General features: G+C 55.3%; 1 protein-coding gene across 1 annotated transcript; it reads left to right on the top strand.

Moving 5' to 3' along the window:
* Nucleotides 1–4,842: 4,842 nt before the first annotated feature.
* Nucleotides 4,843–14,187, top strand: TPPP3 (tubulin polymerization promoting protein family member 3). Its single transcript, XM_034788771.1, has 4 exons — nucleotides 4,843–5,125; nucleotides 9,095–9,288; nucleotides 12,066–12,219; nucleotides 12,687–14,187. Exons 2-4 carry the CDS (start codon nucleotides 9,101–9,103, stop codon nucleotides 12,873–12,875), a joined length of 531 nt encoding a protein of 176 aa, XP_034644662.1. The 5' UTR covers nucleotides 4,843–5,125; nucleotides 9,095–9,100; the 3' UTR covers nucleotides 12,876–14,187.
* The last annotated feature ends 3,806 nt before the right edge of the window (nucleotides 14,188–17,993 follow it).

Genomic DNA, 17,993 nt, shown 5'->3' on the forward strand with positions numbered 1-17,993 from the left:
GAGATCAAGAATGAGCGAGTGGGCAGGCAGAGGAGGCAATTGGCCATCATCCAATCCCTGCTCACCACAGAGAGATGGTTCTGCAGCCTTTGAGTAGCTGAATATTTCGTACGTAACACAAGGCCACGGAGTGAGTCTGAGAGTGTTATAACTGCCACACACACAACAAGGAATGATGCTCCTGGCCACTGGGCCGGGCACCAAGGTGCTGAGACAAGGGGAAGGGGCCAGAGGAGAGCTTGCCCCGGCATATCAAACTAGGCTTTTCAGGCTGCACTTCTGTGTGTCATTCTCCAAGGTGGCTGGCCGCATCCTCATTGGGCTCTGCCCCGTTTCATCAGCCACTCAGCGTCAGTCCCCTTGCTGGGTAACCTTGGCAACAGGCTCCTCCACTCCTGATGGACCAGGACCCTGCATTTTTCTTCTCCCAGGCAGCAGTTCACATGCCTCAGCCATTGGCACGTCATCACCGATTCCAGCCCGTCCTCGCTCGCTAAAGGGCTGGTTTACACCGCAGCACTTCTCCCCTGGGAGATTTGAAAGGCTTTTAGCTCCGTGGCAGCATTAGCTCCCGGTGCTCCCGGGTTTCCTGTAATTTTCCCCGGCAGCCCTGCCTGAAACGCCCTGTTAGTTCCAGCCCACTTGCCAGTCCAAGCTCTCGTACGCTCTGAGCAGCTCTTTGTAAAGCCACATTGGCTGCTGCTCTTCCCCCACATTTTTCTGTAGCCGGGCGATGCTCGGCTGGGCCTTCGTTAGCACAGTCTGCCAGGTGCCGGCCCGTTTCATGACATTTTAAAAAAAAAAACGTCTATTCATTACACTTCACCCATAAGCACAGCAGTGACCCTATGGGCAGGTCTGCTGTAGCCGCTACCTATGCTGACAGGAGGGTGTCTCCCATTGGTGTAGGTACACTACCTCCCGGAGAAGAACAGCGCCTGTCTACACCGAGGTGAGGCCAATTTCACTGTGTGGCTCGGGGGGAGGGGAGGGAGAGGATTTTTCATTCTCCTGAATGATGTCATTCTACCAAGCTAATTTCCTAGTGTAGCCCTGGCCTAGGTACCAAGAGGTGACTTCAGTTATTTAGATTGGAAAAAAAGCCCCCCATGCACTTGGGAGGTGAGTGCTCTAATCACTGGCCTTTCGGGGCTCTTGGGACTGGACTCGAGCTCTCCTGTTGAAACTGTTCCACTTTGTGACACACGTTTTAACAGCGGGTCACACAACTGTTTGTTAGCACTAGAACGTTAGCTAACAGCCATGCTGGGTTTCTAGTCCTGGTTCTGGGACAGGAGTGGAGTCTAGGGGTTACAGGCTAGCCAAGCATCAATTCAGAGGTCTTTCAGCACGGCAGCATGGCTGAGATTGGCTCTGTCGGTAGAGATCGGGGTTCCCCTTCCAACTATGTCAGAAGTTACATTGGCTTCTTGCCTTCTACCAATAGTAAGGGTATGTCTTCACTACCCGCCGTATGGGCGGGTAGCAATAGATTTATCCGGGATCGATATACTGCGTCTCATTAAGACGCGATATATCGATCCTCGAACGCGCTCACTGTCGACTCCGGAACTCCACCAGAGCGAGCGGTGGTAGCGCAGTCAACGGGGGAGCCGCAGCTGTCGATCCCGCGCCGTGTGGACCCCAGGTAATTCGATCCAAGATACTTCGACTTCAGCTACCCTATTTGCGTAGCTGAAGTTGCGTATCTTGGATCGACACCCACCACCCCCCCAGTGTAGACCAGCCCTAAGTGTTGTTGCATGTACAGCAATGCTGACGGTGAGAGAAATGAGATGTGGTCTCCTGGATCCCAGTGTAAGGTACTGTCTCCTGGGCTACAGGGTGTTTTGGAGGGGAATGCTCACACACATCACACAACAGATTGTCATTTTGCCTATCTGGGTCCCAGGAAGACAGGACAGCCTCCTGAATTTAGGGACCGACTTGTGAAATTTGAGAGTGGTGGCAACCTTATTGTAGTGTAACACATCTGCCAGCCATGGAGTTGCCAGCAACAAGGGCCGGGTTCAGTATCTAGCTAACGGTTCCTTTTGACAACACAGCACAAAACTCGAGTCCCCCCTCCCCCCCAGTAATGTGGGAAAACTCCACTCCACTCCTGGGTGCCTCTAACAGGCAACACTTCCCCTCTTGCAAGCACTATGTCTGTGTTTGGAAAAGAAAACGTTTAATAAAAGAGGAAGGAATCTGGCATTAATTTGGGAAATCCCCACAAGCATTATTCGAAAACATATGACCATGAGCAGAACACCCACCCTAGAGTACATTGGGCAGTGTCCTTTTCCTCAGTCTCTCACCTTGTGGTATGAAAGGCCGACAAACAAATGTCCCTTTAACATGCCACTCCCCTCTCCCTCCACCACACCCTGCTCACAGTTGTTGTCTTCGATCAGCAACGACCCACAGTTCTGAGGTGCGGGGGAAGGAAAGGCGTCAAGCAAGATCTCAGCGGCTGTCACCAGCTGCTCTGTTGTCATTCACTGTGCCACTGCCTTCTCTCCTGCAGCCTCTGAGATGTGTTGAGGGCCCACCACTTACCACAGCTCTCAGTGACTTCCGCTGTTCGTGGGGGAGTCTCACTGTTAGTGCAGGCTGGGCAGCCTCTTTCACCCGAGACACTGTCCCAAGCAGGTCTAAGGCTTACCGCTTCGACCAGGTCATCACTGATTTCAGCGCTACAACAAAAGACTCTGAATTGGGTCTTAATCAGCTCTGTCCTTAAACAGTGGAGAGGGGGTGGGTCAAGTGGTGGCTAGGGCCCTTAGAGCCCACACGACAAGGCAAAAACACCTGTCCTCACACTCGCTCATCTCCACTGGGCTTTGGCACCCCTCCTCCCTGCTGAGGGAGAACCCCTCCATCAGGGCCTGCCAGGCACAATTCTGCTGCCCCTTTATTCACACAACAAGGCTGACACTTGTCACAGAGTGATTTGCCATCCAACATCAGCCAGAAGTGATCGTCTGGCCCCGAACAGCCCCATCATACTGTGCACCTAGGCGGAGTGGGCGTGTCTATGCAAACAAGGTCAGTCCCTGAAGTCGTCTTCCCCAGCTCCCCAGTTAGCCGGGGAGAGCTCATTCAGACCCCGCTTCCAGTAGAGAGTAGGAACTGGATAGCATCCTTTTAACTATTCTGTGGGTCTTCTGGTGGCCCTCACTGTCTTCTATGTTTCAGCCTCAGAACCCTGCCAGAGCAGCTGTGTTGTGTAACTAGGACTGTGTATAGTTCATACACATGGTTATTTGGACTGCACTGCGGCCGTGTGGTTCCATTATATTAGATATGTGCTGACACAACATCTATCCACAGTTCTCTGGCAGCTGTATGCAACATGTACCCCGACCCCTGTGAGCCCACATATGTACACACCACGTTCCCAGTCCAACTGGGCCTCCATCTGCAACGTGTACCAAGATCCAGTGTACCCCAACCAATGCAGACCATCTTCCCAGCTTCAGGATGCATGTCCCCAACCCCCTTGGCAACCTGACATACCGTGTTCCCAGCCTCTGGGCATGCCCACCACTTTCCCCAGCCCCGCCATTACCAATATGCATTGCACATACAGACGTTCTGTCGCCCAGCACATCTGTGTACCAACCGCCATGTGCCCCTGTTCCCTTGCACTCAAAGGCACCATGTACCCAGCTCCTGCCCCCATACGAATAGCTGCTCTGTACCTTGGCCTCATACACACTTTGTCTCCAGCCCCTGGGCACCCCAGGGCCACACGCAGTGTATCCAGCCCTGTACTCCTGGGGCGCAGATACGCTCTGTGTCCCATCCTTACCCCTGCACTGAGCCTTTTGCACTGGCAGTGCCGTTCCGTTGTGATCAGTGCTCTGTAGAATGGCCCCAGCCGATGTGCTCCATTTCCAGGTTTGGTCCGTCTGCTGACCCTGCTGGGTGCTCCTGGAGGGGAGAGTTGTGCTGGGCTTGCCCCATCTCGTGCATTAGCCCCAGTAACATACTTAATAATCCCATTGTGCTGATGCCTGGACTAGACTACACTCGTCTCCCTCCCAGAGCTGTGCTGCCCTATACCGGGGTGGCCCTTGCTGGGCGGAAGCCAGAGGCGACGTGGGTGTGTGGTCACATGGGGTCACGTGCCCCCCAGATTTTTGCCAGGGTTTGCTGGCCCCACTTGGTCACATGGTACCACTGGGTCCCCTCCCTCCACAGCAGCTGCTGAGGGTGGCAAGCTGTGAGCTGCAGCTGTGGGGAGAGCCGCTGCGTTTGCTGTTGCCTCAACAGCTGGGAGCTGCAGGGAGGGGCCACTGAGGATAAGGGGGGGGGCGTGACTCAAGCTGTTGGGGGGCAAACTTTTAAATTGTGCCACCCCCAGCCCCGCTCTCAGCAGGCACCAGTTGTCTCTGGCAGAAGCCCCTAGCCCCACCAACGCCGCAGGGCAGAAGCCCCGAGCCTCCCCCCTCACCAGTCTGGTAGGCAGAGGGGCGGGGGGGGGAGCGCTGCGAGCCCCACTTTAACTGTAAAAGACAAGCTGCAGTCTGGCCCTCCGGGGATAACCCTTCTGCGAGGGTCCCTAGCTCGTCTGATGGCAGAGGCCTGCAGGGCTGCTCCGACACCCCCCCGTCCAGGCAGAGATGCAGCCGCACTTGGGTGCCGATCCAGCCATGCCGCTAACGAAGGAGGAGCCTGTCCCTGACACCTGGCCCCCGCCTTCCCTCCCCCCATCCCTCACCGGGAACAAGCAAAACCAGAGCCACGGGAGGGGATCGATGCCTCCCGCCCAGCCCTGCAAGCCCGGCCCCTTCCCAGCACCAGCGATGACACAAATGGACCACTGGGCTCTGCTCCAGCAGGCCTGATGGAGGCGTGAAAGGGCAGAGGCCCCGTTCCTGCCCCAGGCACGGCAGGCGGGAGGGAGCGGAGCGCTTCGCAGTGACCTTGGTCACCCTCCTGCATTAGAACAGGACTGCTCCGCGCCCTGGCTGTTTAGCAGGCTGTCTCTATGGCTACCGGAATAAACAGCAGATAATAGCGCAGCCGCCTCCGAGCAGCACTGCAGTCTGCAGACCAGGAGGGAGCAGGGCTTCTCCGGGTCGCCGGCCACAGCTCAGCAGAGGCACTTCAGGCGGTAAGTCCGCAGAACAGCGAGCGGATGGGCTGCTTCTGCAGGAGGAGGGGGGTGCGGGCGGGCTGGCAACACGGGGGGTCTTGCTCAGTGCACTGGCTGCCTGGATTGGCATCACTGACTGGTGGCTAATTCCCCCCATCTGGGGGCGCAGAGCAGGGAAGCGAGCTGGCCTGCGTGCCCGGGGGACTAGGCCTGTGGGGAAGCACTGGGATGTGCAGGGATGGAGGGAGCTGGCTTGGAGCTCATCTGCAGCGATCGGCGTGTGCCGCTTCCAGGGACTCAGCTCACTTGGGTGAAAAGGAGGGACACGCCCTGCAGAGCAGGCTGGCTGGCTGCTCCCCCCCCGAACAGCTTTGGAGATGGGGTGCTCCCCCATCGGCACCTCCCGCAGCATCGGTGCTGCCTTCAGTGCATCACATGGCGCAAGCCATGCACCATGTGTGGGACCAGAAAAAGGAAATGCCCACGACAGGCACACTGCAGCACGCCCGTCCCCCATGCATCGCCCCCGGCCACACCCGAACCCTGCATCCACCTGCACATTCCCCTCGGCCCTTACACACGTCCCCCTGTGCAAACCGCAGCAATGATACTTAGCGCTTTTCATCCCTAGGTCCCAAAGCACTTTACAAAAGAAGGGACGTACCCAACCTCCATTTCACAGCTGGGGAAACTGAGACCAGAGATGAGCCAGGATCACCCAGCAGGCCAAAGGCAGAGCCAGGAACAGGACCCAAGTCTCCTATCCCAGTACTGCACCCGAGCCACTAGCAGGCTTCCCGCACACAAACCTAAGACCTGCTCCGGGGCGCGGTGGCCTGTGGTGTTCTGGGGCCCCCCCCCCCCCCCCTTATGCCTCTGTGAATTCACTGAGCGCTCCCTGGAGAGGACGGGACCCTGCGTGGTGCCTCTCTCGGGGCATGGCACTGTGTCCCACACTGCTCAATATTGTCACACGGTGTCTGCAGTGCTCAGGGATTCAGAAATAACTCGTAGGTTTGTGTCCTGCTGGCAGCTTCTTCCTCTTCCCACCTTCCCCTCCTTGCAATCCCTATGCCCCCTGCTCGCCTGCAAACCCACGCTGCATATGCGCTCACAGCCTGGAAAGGGGGACAGTCAGATTAGCTGTAGACGCTACTGACCCGAGCGCTGGCGTGACTGGCCTGGGCAAGGACCTCTCCACCGACAGCGGATACAGCCTGGCAGCAGCAGGACTCACATCGCCCCCTGCCACCCCTCCGACCCCCCTCTCCCACACTGTCCTGCCCCTGGAGGGACTCCTCCTGGCAGGGATGTTGGCATGGGCAGTCTCTGGGGCCCTGCCAATCCCGGCTAGCTCAGGGCTAATTGTGATAGTGAAAGAGAAGGCAGAGCCAGAAGGGGTGGCTTAGTGGTGTATCAGGTGTGAAATATCAGGTTATGATCCCTGGCAAATCAGGGCCCACTCCTGGCCGGGAGACCAGCTCTTCCCAGGTGCTGTGTGTAGCTTCCAGGCTAGACAGGGGCTAGTCTGCTCAGCACAGACGGTAGTGCCCATGGCGCTGTGCAGAAGACCTGGGGGTTGGACTAGCTGCCCTGCAGTGTGCTGCAGGCTGGTGTGCTGGCCCCCGGCTTGCACGCAGCTGCATTGCAGTGGGGCTGGGTGGGGATGATGTGTCCATTAGCCAAACCCTGGCCATCAACTCAGTTCAGCAAGACCAAAGTTGCCTGAGCCAAGGAGAGGGACACGTTGGTTAGGCCCACTTCCTGGGAGAGAGAGAATCGGTGCCAAGAGCCTTCTCTGGGCCCAGCCGCCGTGGGAACCCGGCTCCCTTTGGCTGCGTCATGCTGCTTTGCTGGCAGGTTACGCGCACACTGATTAATGGCCTGCAGCTGTTTCTGCTGCAGCAGCCCGAGTGGATTCCCATTGGGAAGGCCAGACGCTATGAACTCCTTCCCTGGGCACTGGCAGGAGCGCACCAGAGCCGCCAGGCGCCTGAAATAGACAAGATGGGGAGTAGCACAACTCCTGATTGTGGCCACACCCGGATCTTGGGCATGGCTGCCAGCTCGTCAGTGTGTCTGTGCCCGTGTGTGTGTCTCTATGAGGCTGTGAGTGGCTTTATGTGCCAGCCTAGGCTTTTTCCCCTGCAATTGCCCCATTGCCAGCCTCAGGCCAGCTTCCGATGGGGGCCTTGGTGCTGCCAGGCTGCCTGGGGGGTGAGAAGACATGAGGCCGCCTGGAGCCCTGGTTCAAGCAGCGTTGTAAGGGAACTGAGGCCCGTCTGGCTGCTGTGCAGTGTAGCTGTAGCCGTGCCGGTCCCCAGATATTTGGGAGACAAGGTGTGTGATGTAACAGCGCTAATAGCTGGGATGCTGGCAGGACCCCTCCCAGACCTGAAGACAAGCTCGGTGTGACTCCCAAGCTTGTTCTCTCAACAACAGAAGTTGGCCCAATACCAGCTATGACCTCACCCACCCTGTCGCTCCGGACTCGGTGCGTATGCGAATAGTCCAGCCCCGCCATGCCTCCCGCAGCAACAGCTCCAAGCAGCACAGCCCTCCCTAGCAACGGTCGCCAGGCAGCGCAAACTCTGGCCACGCCAGCCGACAAGCCCACACGCCTGTTTTTGTTTAATGTCAGACTGTAACTAGGGCCTGGGGCTAGGCAATCCCCTCAGCCCGGCAGGCCGGGTGACTCTGCCCTGTGGCTGGGTGTGTCCAGGGACCTGGAAGAGCGCAGGGGTGGGGTGGGGTGGAGCTGGGAGCTTGCTGGGTTAAAGCATTTCAAAACGGACCAGTGCTGCTGGCTCCCCAGCTGGCGACAGCTTAAAGGGTCCCGAGGTTCAGAAGATGTTGCCCCCCCCATCTGTAAACCAGGCCCCTGTATGGTGTCCCAGGCTGGGCCCCCAGACCCCCCAGTCCCTGGTGAAAGGCTTGGCCCTGGCGCTCAATGACAGACCTGCAGGCGCTGAAGTACTTTGCCCAGCTGTGGCCATTTTGATATACTGGGGTCCCCCCACCCCCCTTTCACCCAGGCTGAAGCACTTGCTCTGTTCCCACTCACCCGCACACTGTTCCCTGTGCGGTGCCAGACTCCCAGCACAGAGGGCTGCCAGAGGCAATCACCCTAGTGCCAGCGCCTGACAAGCGCCCAGTGCCAGCCCCTATGGAGGTTCCGGGATGACCTGAAGATGCTGACCTGTGCTTTGCTAATGCATAGAGGTGGGAGAGGCCTGTGAGAATCAGAGTGGCCAGGGAGTGTGAGTTGGCCACAGGCGCTGTGAAAAGCGAAGGGGAGTCACCGGATGTTAACTGCTACGTGGCGGATGGCCGTTGTGGAGTGCCGGGCAGTTCCTCCCCTGCTCATGGCACTGATGTGCTGGCTTCAGAGATGCTGATCAGGGAAAACACGTCTCTTTAGCGCAACCAGTTTAGCTGTGAAAGAGTCTCTTGGTGACAGCTTTCCAAGGGGATTACTAACCGTAGGAGTCAGGCACGGAGGCGACTGCCAAAGGGAGAGGATAACCTGATATTGACGAGAAATGTTATCAGCCAGGGCAGCGCTGTCTGAAGGAGGAGGAAAAGAAGCAGTGTTACATGAGTCTCAATGCACTGGGCCAACACTCCCACTACAGCGCTGCCAATGGCCCTCTGTCCTGACCCACAGTGCCAGCCTTGGGGCCCATACACAGCTCCCCAGTCCCGACCCACAGCCCCTCTGCTATTCTAGCCCTGGGACCCACACGCACAGCGCTCTACAAATGCCCCCCAAGCCTGATCTTCAGCTCCCGCTGCTATCCTAGTCCTCGGCTCCCCACTTCCATGTCTGCCGGTGCAGCTTAGTCGTGAAGGGGCCTGGCTTTTGTGGGAGGCAGCGGTCTAAGGGGTGTTGCAGGGTACGGGGTGCACAGATGGTACGCACAGTATCTGGTGTGATTGCTGGAGTTTGCGTAGTAACTGGATCCATTTCTCTTCTGCCTACCAAAGGTCAGCATGGCTGGAAGCACTGACGTGGCAGCGCTGGAAGAGAGCTTCCGGAAGTTTGCCATCTATGGAGACACCAAAGCTACAGGGCAAGAAATGACTGGGAAAAACTGGGCCAAACTGTGCAAGGAGTGTAAAGTAATGGACGGCAAAGGGGTCACCGGCACAGACGTGGACATCGTCTTCTCCAAAGTGAAGTAAGTGGCTCCCTCGCTTCCCTTCCCTACAGCCGGCTCTACAGCAGCGGCTGGCTCCTGGAGCTCAGTAAGGCCAGCACCGCCAGGCCACCCTGCTGGGTCGCCCATGGGCGCACTCCCAGGTCATTCATTTCAGCCCCCTCCAGCCCTGTCAGACTCTGCGTGGAGCTTAGAGGAGCCTGGCATCCAGGACAGAGTTTCTTGTCCACCAGAGACCGGCCACCAGACAACCCTCCCCACATCTCACTCCTGGCTATTTGCAGCACATTGTTACATGGCTGCTCAGCTTTCATATAGACACACACACGTTTCTAGCCTCACTGTTGGAAAGAGCCTTGACTACGTGACCCGAGTGTAACGGTGCAGTGACACCTGCCTGAATCTCGCAAGCGCCTGAAACATTGGCTCCGAGCCGGGTAAACGGCCCCATTTAACCCAACGGGCTGTTAACCCCGTAACCGAAACTGGCCATTTCAATAGACATGTGAATGATTGCGTTGCTGATCATTTGAGCAGAACCAGTCAGCTCGCATGCTTATCCCACACACCCAACCTGCCCCTCACTCCTTCCCAGAGCCAAAAGTCCCAGCTTCGCCCTGACGACGTCGGCGGGGCAGTTACTCGCTCCCCATTAAGAAATCTATGGCATCCCGACACCTGGAAGTTTGGGGCAACCACTTGAGACTATAAAGAAGGTGTGGGGCTGCTGGATTATTCATCGGCACATCGGATTCTGTAGGAACCTCGATTTGAATAGATCTGAGGCTGCTGCAGAACACCCGGAATCGGCCGTAGAGTCTGCCAAACCCACAGCCCATGCAGCAGAGTTTGGGAGGGGCTGTCCGCAGAGTGCGTGGGGCCTTCGATACTGGTTACTATGTACAGATGATGCCAGAGAAGCCCTGGGCTATATCCACAAAGGGGAATTCGCACTGTGACAGCTCTGAGGTAGGCGTGCAGGGACGGGGAGAGTTAGGGCTTGTCTACGCTTAAAATGCCGTGCTGTGCCGCTGTACCTGCACTGCGGTAGAGCTGCGGTGTAGACACTGCCTGAGCAGATGGGGATTCTCCTGGCGTATGCAATCCACCTCCTTGAGAGGCGGTAGCTAAAGTGACGGAAGAATTCTTCCAGCGACATCTTGAGGTATCGCCTCTTGAGGAGATGGATTACCCACCACGGGAGAATCCCGCCCATCTGCACAGGTAGCGTCTACACTGAACAATCCTTCTGTCAACCTAGTGCTGTCTCCAAAGAGACTAGGCTGGCTTAACCACGCCACTCGGGGGTGTGGCTTTTTCACACCCCTGTGCCACGTAGTCATGCTGACTTAATTGTCTAGTGTAGACAAGGCCTTAGGTGCTTACAGACGGGGATCCACAAAAGCCCATATGCTCAGCAGGGAGCTGCCTAAGCTAGACATCAGGAAATGCTGAGGAGAGGGGTAGGAACTAAGCCCCGGCTGCTTCCGGGTATTAGGAGCCTCACTGTGGGCTGCTCAGGATTCACAGCCATGAACCCTCTCTGGAAGTTAAGCACCAAACCAGGTCACTCCGTCCTTTCTTGCAAAAAATCAAGCCAGTGCCCCTCCTATAAGCTTCAGAGTAGCAGCCGTGTTAGTCTGTATCCGCAAAAAGAAGAACAGGAGTACTTGTGGCACCTTAGAGACTAACAAATTTGTTAGTCTCTAAGGTGCCACAAGTACTCCTGTTCTTCTTTTTCCTCCTATAAGCAATAGTCCAGAGGCTGGAGCACTCAGCTAGGCTGTGGGTCACTGACTTCAAATTCCCTCTCTGCCGTTACGGTGTGAAGACGTGAGCCCAGAGCTCCTGTGCCTCCCTGGGGAGTGCCCGAGCCACGGAGGTATGGGGTGCGCTGGAACCAGGCTCCTGTTGGCTCTTGTATCACTTTATGTAAAATACTTAAACAGTCACTTGAGCAGGGACTTCAACTTGAGGCTCTGCCCTCCCAGCTGCAGGCCCTAACCCCCAGGCTACAGCACCATTCTCATCGCCTGTGGCCCCCTGCAGACCCCCATGAAATCTCACATGATGAGTAAGTCCCTCTCCTCCGCCCTCCCTCCCTGCTCTCCCGCCGTTCCCTGGGGACAAGATTCTGCCCATCTCATAAAGTATTTAACCCTAAATGTGACCGGGCTGCATTGCTGCTGGCTCAGTGGAGCAAGGGTTGAGGATGGGCAGATGGAACAGGGATGTTTGCCTGGAAACAAGAGCTTGTCCAGCGACACGGCCCTCGCCCGCAAAGGGGTTACAGCCTGCCAGGGACCGGCTCCTGCAGGCGCATCTTGGACTGTAGGGCCTCACAAATAGCCCCCCCACATCCACGTTGACCCGGGGCTGGATGAGGTCGCACTCTGAGGACAAGGCCTTGACCCTAAGGATTAACGGTCAATGAACAAGAACTTGGTGTGTCAGTTCCTGTGTCTCTTGCACTCTCAGCCAGAGCTAAGATTCTTCTCTTCTGTTCTGTAGAACAGCTGCCAGGTTCTGCTCAGCTGTGGTTGCCTTTCTGGAGGAGGGATCCCTGTGTACCTGAAGCAGTTCTCATCGCAACTATTTCAGTAACGGGTGCATCAAACGTTCCTCTTTTCCCTCAAAGACCACCTGTCTGGGTAGCAGGGCTGGTCACCTGGGGCTCCCTGCCACAGCTGGGAATACAAGTGCCATTTGCAAGTGCAGCCTCAGAGTCTGTCTTGCAGCAGCTACCCTTCTAGTGAAGTGTTTGCACTAGGTCACGCCTCAGCCCTTGTGTCTTGCAGAGGGAAGACAGCCAGAGTCATTGGTTACGAGGAATTCAAAAAGGCCCTAGAGGAGCTGGCCCCAAAGAGGTTTAAGGGCAAGAGCAAGGAGGAAGCATACGAATCCATCTGTCAGCTGGTGGCAGGGAAAGAACCGACCAACGTAGGCGTCACTGTGAGTGATTGCTCTTCTCGGACAAGTGGAGCAGGAGTGGGGGGTGGGGGGCCGGGCAAAGACGGTGGGTCTGTCTGCGGATATGCAGATGCTGCTCTGGGCCACTGGGAGCCCCACAAATGTCACATAGCAAAGCAGTGTGTCCTGGAAGAGGCAGGGATCTGGGGGGGCTGTGACAACTTGAGGGCAGGGTCCTGAGCAGTGGGGACAGCATGGGGTCCAGAGAGTGCATGGGGAATGGAGGTGTCTGGAACAATGAGGGACAGGTGGGGGAGTGGGCCAGCGTCATGGTCTGTGGGGGACTGACAGGGCAGGGCCTGGGGAGGCCACATGGGGGACAGAGGGGCCTAGGACAAGCATGTGGGGGATGGAGGGGCCTGGAAGGGCACGTGGAGGACGGAGGGGCCTGGGAAGGGCTATAATTGCTTCTTTGTGTTTGACTCCCCTGCCCCATTTCTTGCTGACAGAAAGCCACAACTGGCGGGGCGGTGGACAGGCTGACGGACACCACCAAGTACACGGGCTCGCACAAGGAGCGCTTCGATGAGAGTGGCAAGGGCAAAGGGAAGAGCGGGCGGGAGAACATCGTAGACACCAGCGGCTATGTGGGGGCCTACAAGAATGCTGGCACCTACGACGCAAAAGTGAAGAAATAGGGACAACTGGAAGTGCCACCGACCCTCCCAGGTCCAGGCACCCCACAGCCTCTGGGCCTTCAATCACATCAGCCTTGGGAACTGGCCTTAATGGCACAGGCCTCCTGAGACTGTGCTGGGCCTAGCTCCTAGCCACGGAGCCAAGGCTGATAGGCCTCTTGTCACCAAGGGCTGATGTGATTAGAAACTGACCTGGCCTTGCACTTTGCTCCCAACATTACATCAGCTCCAGATGTATTGTGAGCCGTGTCCCTCCTGCTAGCGCTAACGAAACCTTCTCCCCCGTGCGCCCCCAGGGCACCACGCCCCTCCTGCTAGCGCTAACGAGACCTTCTCCCCCGTGCGCCCCCAGGGCACCACGCCCCTCCTGCTAGCGCTAACGAGACCTTCTCCCCCGTGCGCCCCCAGGGCACCACGCCCCTCCTGCTAGCGCTAACGAGACCTCCTCCCCCGTGCGCCCCCAGGGCACCACGCCCCTCCTACTAGCACTAATGAGACCTTCTCCCCCGTGTGCCCCCAGGGCACCACGCCCCTCCTACTAGCCCTAATGAAACCTTCTCCCCTGTGTGCCCCCAGTTCACCACGCCCCTCCTGCTAGTGCCAACCAGACCTTCTCCTCCGTACCTCTCACAAGGCCGCCACATTCCTCCCACTCGCTGCAATGAGGCCTTCCCTTACTCATGCACTGGGTGCTTGCCTGAATCTCTTCCACTAGTGAGGTCTTCTACTCACTACAGATGCCAATATCCCTCCTGCCAATGACAGATGCGCCTTTTCCAACCCTATGTCCCTTCAGCTAAGGCCAGGTCTACACTAGGAAGTTTGGCTTGTAGAACTATGTTGCACAGGGGTGTAAAAAATCCCCCCTCACCCCCAGCGATGCAGTGATGCCAACCTAACCCCCAGCGCAGAGCAGCACTGTCAACGGAAGGGCGTCTCCCATCGACAGAGCTACTGCCCCTCGGGGGGTGGCATACAGGACAGCCGTACCAGTGCAACTTTTAAATGTAGACCTGCCCTAAGATTAACGACACCTCCTCCCCTCTGGGCACATCAGTCATCAGCATTACTGCAGCCCCTTCTCCCCAGGGCACTTCACTCGTCAGCATTAATAGCATCCTGCATGCGCCTTCCCTGGAGAACTGGCCTGCACTGTGTTTAACCCCCACCCCTCGGGCTCCTCCAGCAGCCCCAGGCCCCATCGTTCCCTGCCCAGTCCCCAGATGCCTGCCTTCTTGGTGGAGTCACAGCCAAAGGCCTCCCTGCTCTGTAACCTGGCTCTGCAATAAACCGCCCCCCGTTTTGTACTAGCGCCCCGTGTGTTTTTTCGGAAGGAAACAACGCAGGCAATTCAGGACTCAGGCAAAGGAGGCTGGTTTTGACCCAGGATCAGATCAAAGGGGCCAGTCAGTCGACTTGGCTCCGAGTCAGACGCTAGGCGGGGAGTGGTGTGGGCTTGGCCCTGTCACCTCATGACTTTGGCAAGCTCCTGGCCGCCCTTGTGCCCCAATGTTGCCAGAGCAACCAGAGAGACACACAAACATTCAGGCACCTGGCTCCAGCTGCTGCAGTGTTTGCAACCAAACACATGAGCTCCTGGTAACACTCCCTGGGAACTGGGTCTTAATTGGATCCACCACCTCCCACGGACGTGGCCCAGCATCTGCCCTCCCCCCCAACCTTGCTGTGCTTTAGACAGGGCTCTAAAGCCTCTTGCACACAGGCTTAAGGCCCAGATCCTCAAAGGCCCCTAACTCCCAGGTGCCTAAATACCTGGGCCTCGGGCTCTGGCCTCGCCCACTGAGAGTGCTGGACTCTCCTCCCCTGACTGATGGGTCTCTCTCTTCTGAAGTCAGAGGTTAGAGGAATCCCAGAGCCACCAGGCCAGAGAGGACACCAGAGTGGTCCAGAATATGGAGGTCACCAGAGACCAGGCCTTGGGAATACTGTGTGTCCGCGAGTATTGATGCTCAACTCTCCCATCTCGTCCCGTCTCATGCCACTGCCTCAGGAAGCCACTGCTGGGCCACAGGACAGATCAGCTTAGAAAAGAGACCACTGAGGGGGGCTATGATAGAGGTCTATACAGTCATGACTGGTGTGGAGAAAAAGTGTTATTTACCCCTTCACCTAACAAAAGAACCAGGGCTCACCTGATGACATTTATAGACAGCAGGACTAAAACAAACAAAAGGAAGGACTTCTTCACACAACGCACAGTCAACCTGTGGAACTCGTTGCCAGGGGATGGTGTGAAGGCCAAAAGTATAACAGGGTTCAAGAAAGAACTAGATACGTTCATGGAGGACGGGTCCATCAATAGTGATCAGCAAAGATGGTTAAGGATGTTACCCCTGAGTGTCCCTAAATCTCTGACTGCCGGCAGCTGGCACTGGAGAACTGCAGATGGCTCACTCGATAATTGCGCTGGTCTGTTCATGCCCTCTGAGCATCTGGCATCAACCACTGTCGGCAGACAGGATACTGGGATAGATGGACCATTGGTCTGACCCAATATGGCTGGTCATATATCCCCTTTTCCCTGCTTGTGTGCCTTGGAGGAATTCAAGGCATCGAAGCCCTGCTGTGCTGACAAAGCCACTCCTCTGATGCACCACTTCAGCTCACCCAAACATTTCTCGTCTGGATTTTCCCTTCTTATCAGAAACGACGCCTTAGCTGAGTTTTTATTTATTTAGCATCTGAAGTGTGCTAGGAACTTTACAGAACAGAAAACACATCCCAGAGAACTCACAGAGATAACTGTCATCATCCCAATTGAGCTGGGAGGAACAAGGGAGGAAGCACTGGGGGAAGGGGAGAGGAGCGGGGGAGAAGGGTAGCGCCCCGTGATGAAGGTTAATATGATGCTAGGTTCCTGACTCAGCATTGCCGGTCCCCGTAGCTCCTGCTCCCTTAGTACAGCAAGTAGCTCTGCAGCAACGAACCCAACTGGTTGATTAACGATCCTTCTCTCCATTAGCTTCTTTGTGGAGGCTGGTTCTTGGGACTTTCCCTCCTATCTCACAGGCCAGAGTCTCCTGACAACTCTGCAAAACACCCCTGGGCAGCAAGTACCCTACCAACTAAACAGCCTTCTCAACAAGAAGTCAGATTACACTATGTGTCCCAGAGTTCTCTGCAGGTGCCAAGTGCCTCCTGTGGCAAAAACGCGGTTCACCAAGAAGCGTCTGTTTGGATGGCGGAGGCTACTTTAGGATGTTCTATTCTATTGAGGTTCTTATAGGGAGCTCCTGCTAGGAAACTTGCTTGCGTGAGATTTTCTCTCTGAAGTGGTCTAGGGAAGCCCATGAGTTATTGCATGTGCATCTAGACTGAGCCTGTGAACCTGCTGAGGTTTGCCCACCCCTGCAGCATGTTGTGGAAATGAAGTACATAAAGCATGCCCCATATTTCCAATTTTCAGTCACCCATTTAAGTTCTCTTCCTGCAGCTCTACAGTGTCAATAGTTTCAATTTCCATAATCTCATAATTTATGTATGGATAGAATTTCCCTGTGCATCTCGCTCTCTTCTTCTGTCTAAACTATAAAAATGCCCCAAAAGTTGACAGCGAAGAATAACACCTTGTTTTCCTCTGTATAGTGGCCATTGCATCCTGGAATTCATCAAGTTCACAGGAGAGTGTGAAAACCACAGGAGTTAAGCTAGGTAGAAATAACTTCCTCTACGACCTGTAGAAAGAGAAAGGCTCTATGGGCAAACTTTCTGATACCCCTAGAAATCCAAGCCAGCTAGCTTTCACCCCAAACTAAGCACTGTAAAGTTGTCTGCCTTAGGGCTGGTCTACATTGGGGGGGATCGATCTAAGATACGCAACTTCAGCTACGCTACGCTATTCGCGTAGCTGAAGTCGAAGTATCTTAGTTCGACTTACCTGGCCGTCCTCACGGCGGCAAGTCGACCGCCGCAGCTCCCCCGTCGACTCCGTTTACTCCTCTTGCTGAGGTGGAGTACGGGCGTCGATTCGGGGATCGATTTATTGCGTCTAGACGAGACGCGATAAATTGATCCCCGATAGATCGATTACTACCCGCCGATCCGGTGGGTAGTGTAGACGTGGCCTTATGAAGCAGACATACATCTCTCTGTACACAGTTAACCTGCCTTTTCCCTTCAGAATAATGTCTCGTTGTAGTGTAAGTTCCTCAGTGATGTGAAATGAAAGGTGTGAAATATAACCAACGAATGAATGGACTCGGCCCACTAAATGTAGAGGAGCTATAAAGGATTTTGTTGGCTTTCTTTCTAGCAATGACATGAAAAGCATAGCACACAAAGGATGTAAGTTGTAAAGATGAAAGATGTAAGCACCTAACCAGGGTCTAGTTTTGAAGTAGGAAAAGAAATTGCCTGAAAAAGGGGGTATTCCATTTAATAGTCTGGCTAAGACAGAAATACAGTCCTGGAAAACACTGGAACATAAAAAGCTTCTTAATAAGAGGTTTCAGAGTAGCAGCCGTGTTAGTCTGTATCCGCAAAAAGAAGAACAGGAGTACTTGTGGCACCTTAGAGACTAACAAATTTATTAGAGCATAAGCTTTCGTGGACTACAGCCCAGCATCCGAAGAAGTGGGCTGTAGTCCACGAAAGCTTATGCTCTAATAAATTTGTTAGTCTCTAAGGTGCCACAAGTACTCCTGTTCTTCTTTTTGCGGATACAGACTAACACGGCTGCTACTCTGAAACCTCTTATTAAGAAGCTTTTTATGTTCCAGTGTTTTCCAGGACTGTATTTCTGTCTTAGCCAGACTATTAAATGGAATACCCCCTTTTTCAGGCAATTTCTTTTCCTACTTCAAAACTAGACCCTGGTTAGGTGCTTACATCTTTCATCTTTACAACTTACATCCTTTGTGTGCTATGCTTTTCATGTCATTGCTAGAAAGAAAGCCAACAAAATCCTTTATAGCTCCTCTACATTTAGTGGGCCGAGTCCATTCATTCGTTGGTTATATTTCACACCTTTCATTTCACATCACTGAGGAACTTACACTACAACGAGACATTATTCTGAAGGGAAAAGGCAGGTTAACTGTGTACAGAGAGATGTATGTCTGCTTCATAAGGCCACGTCTACACTACCCACCGGATCGG

The sequence above is a fragment of the Trachemys scripta genome, chromosome 13 (genome assembly GCF_013100865.1).
Source record: "Trachemys scripta elegans isolate TJP31775 chromosome 13, CAS_Tse_1.0, whole genome shotgun sequence".
NCBI lineage: Eukaryota > Metazoa > Chordata > Testudines > Emydidae > Trachemys > Trachemys scripta.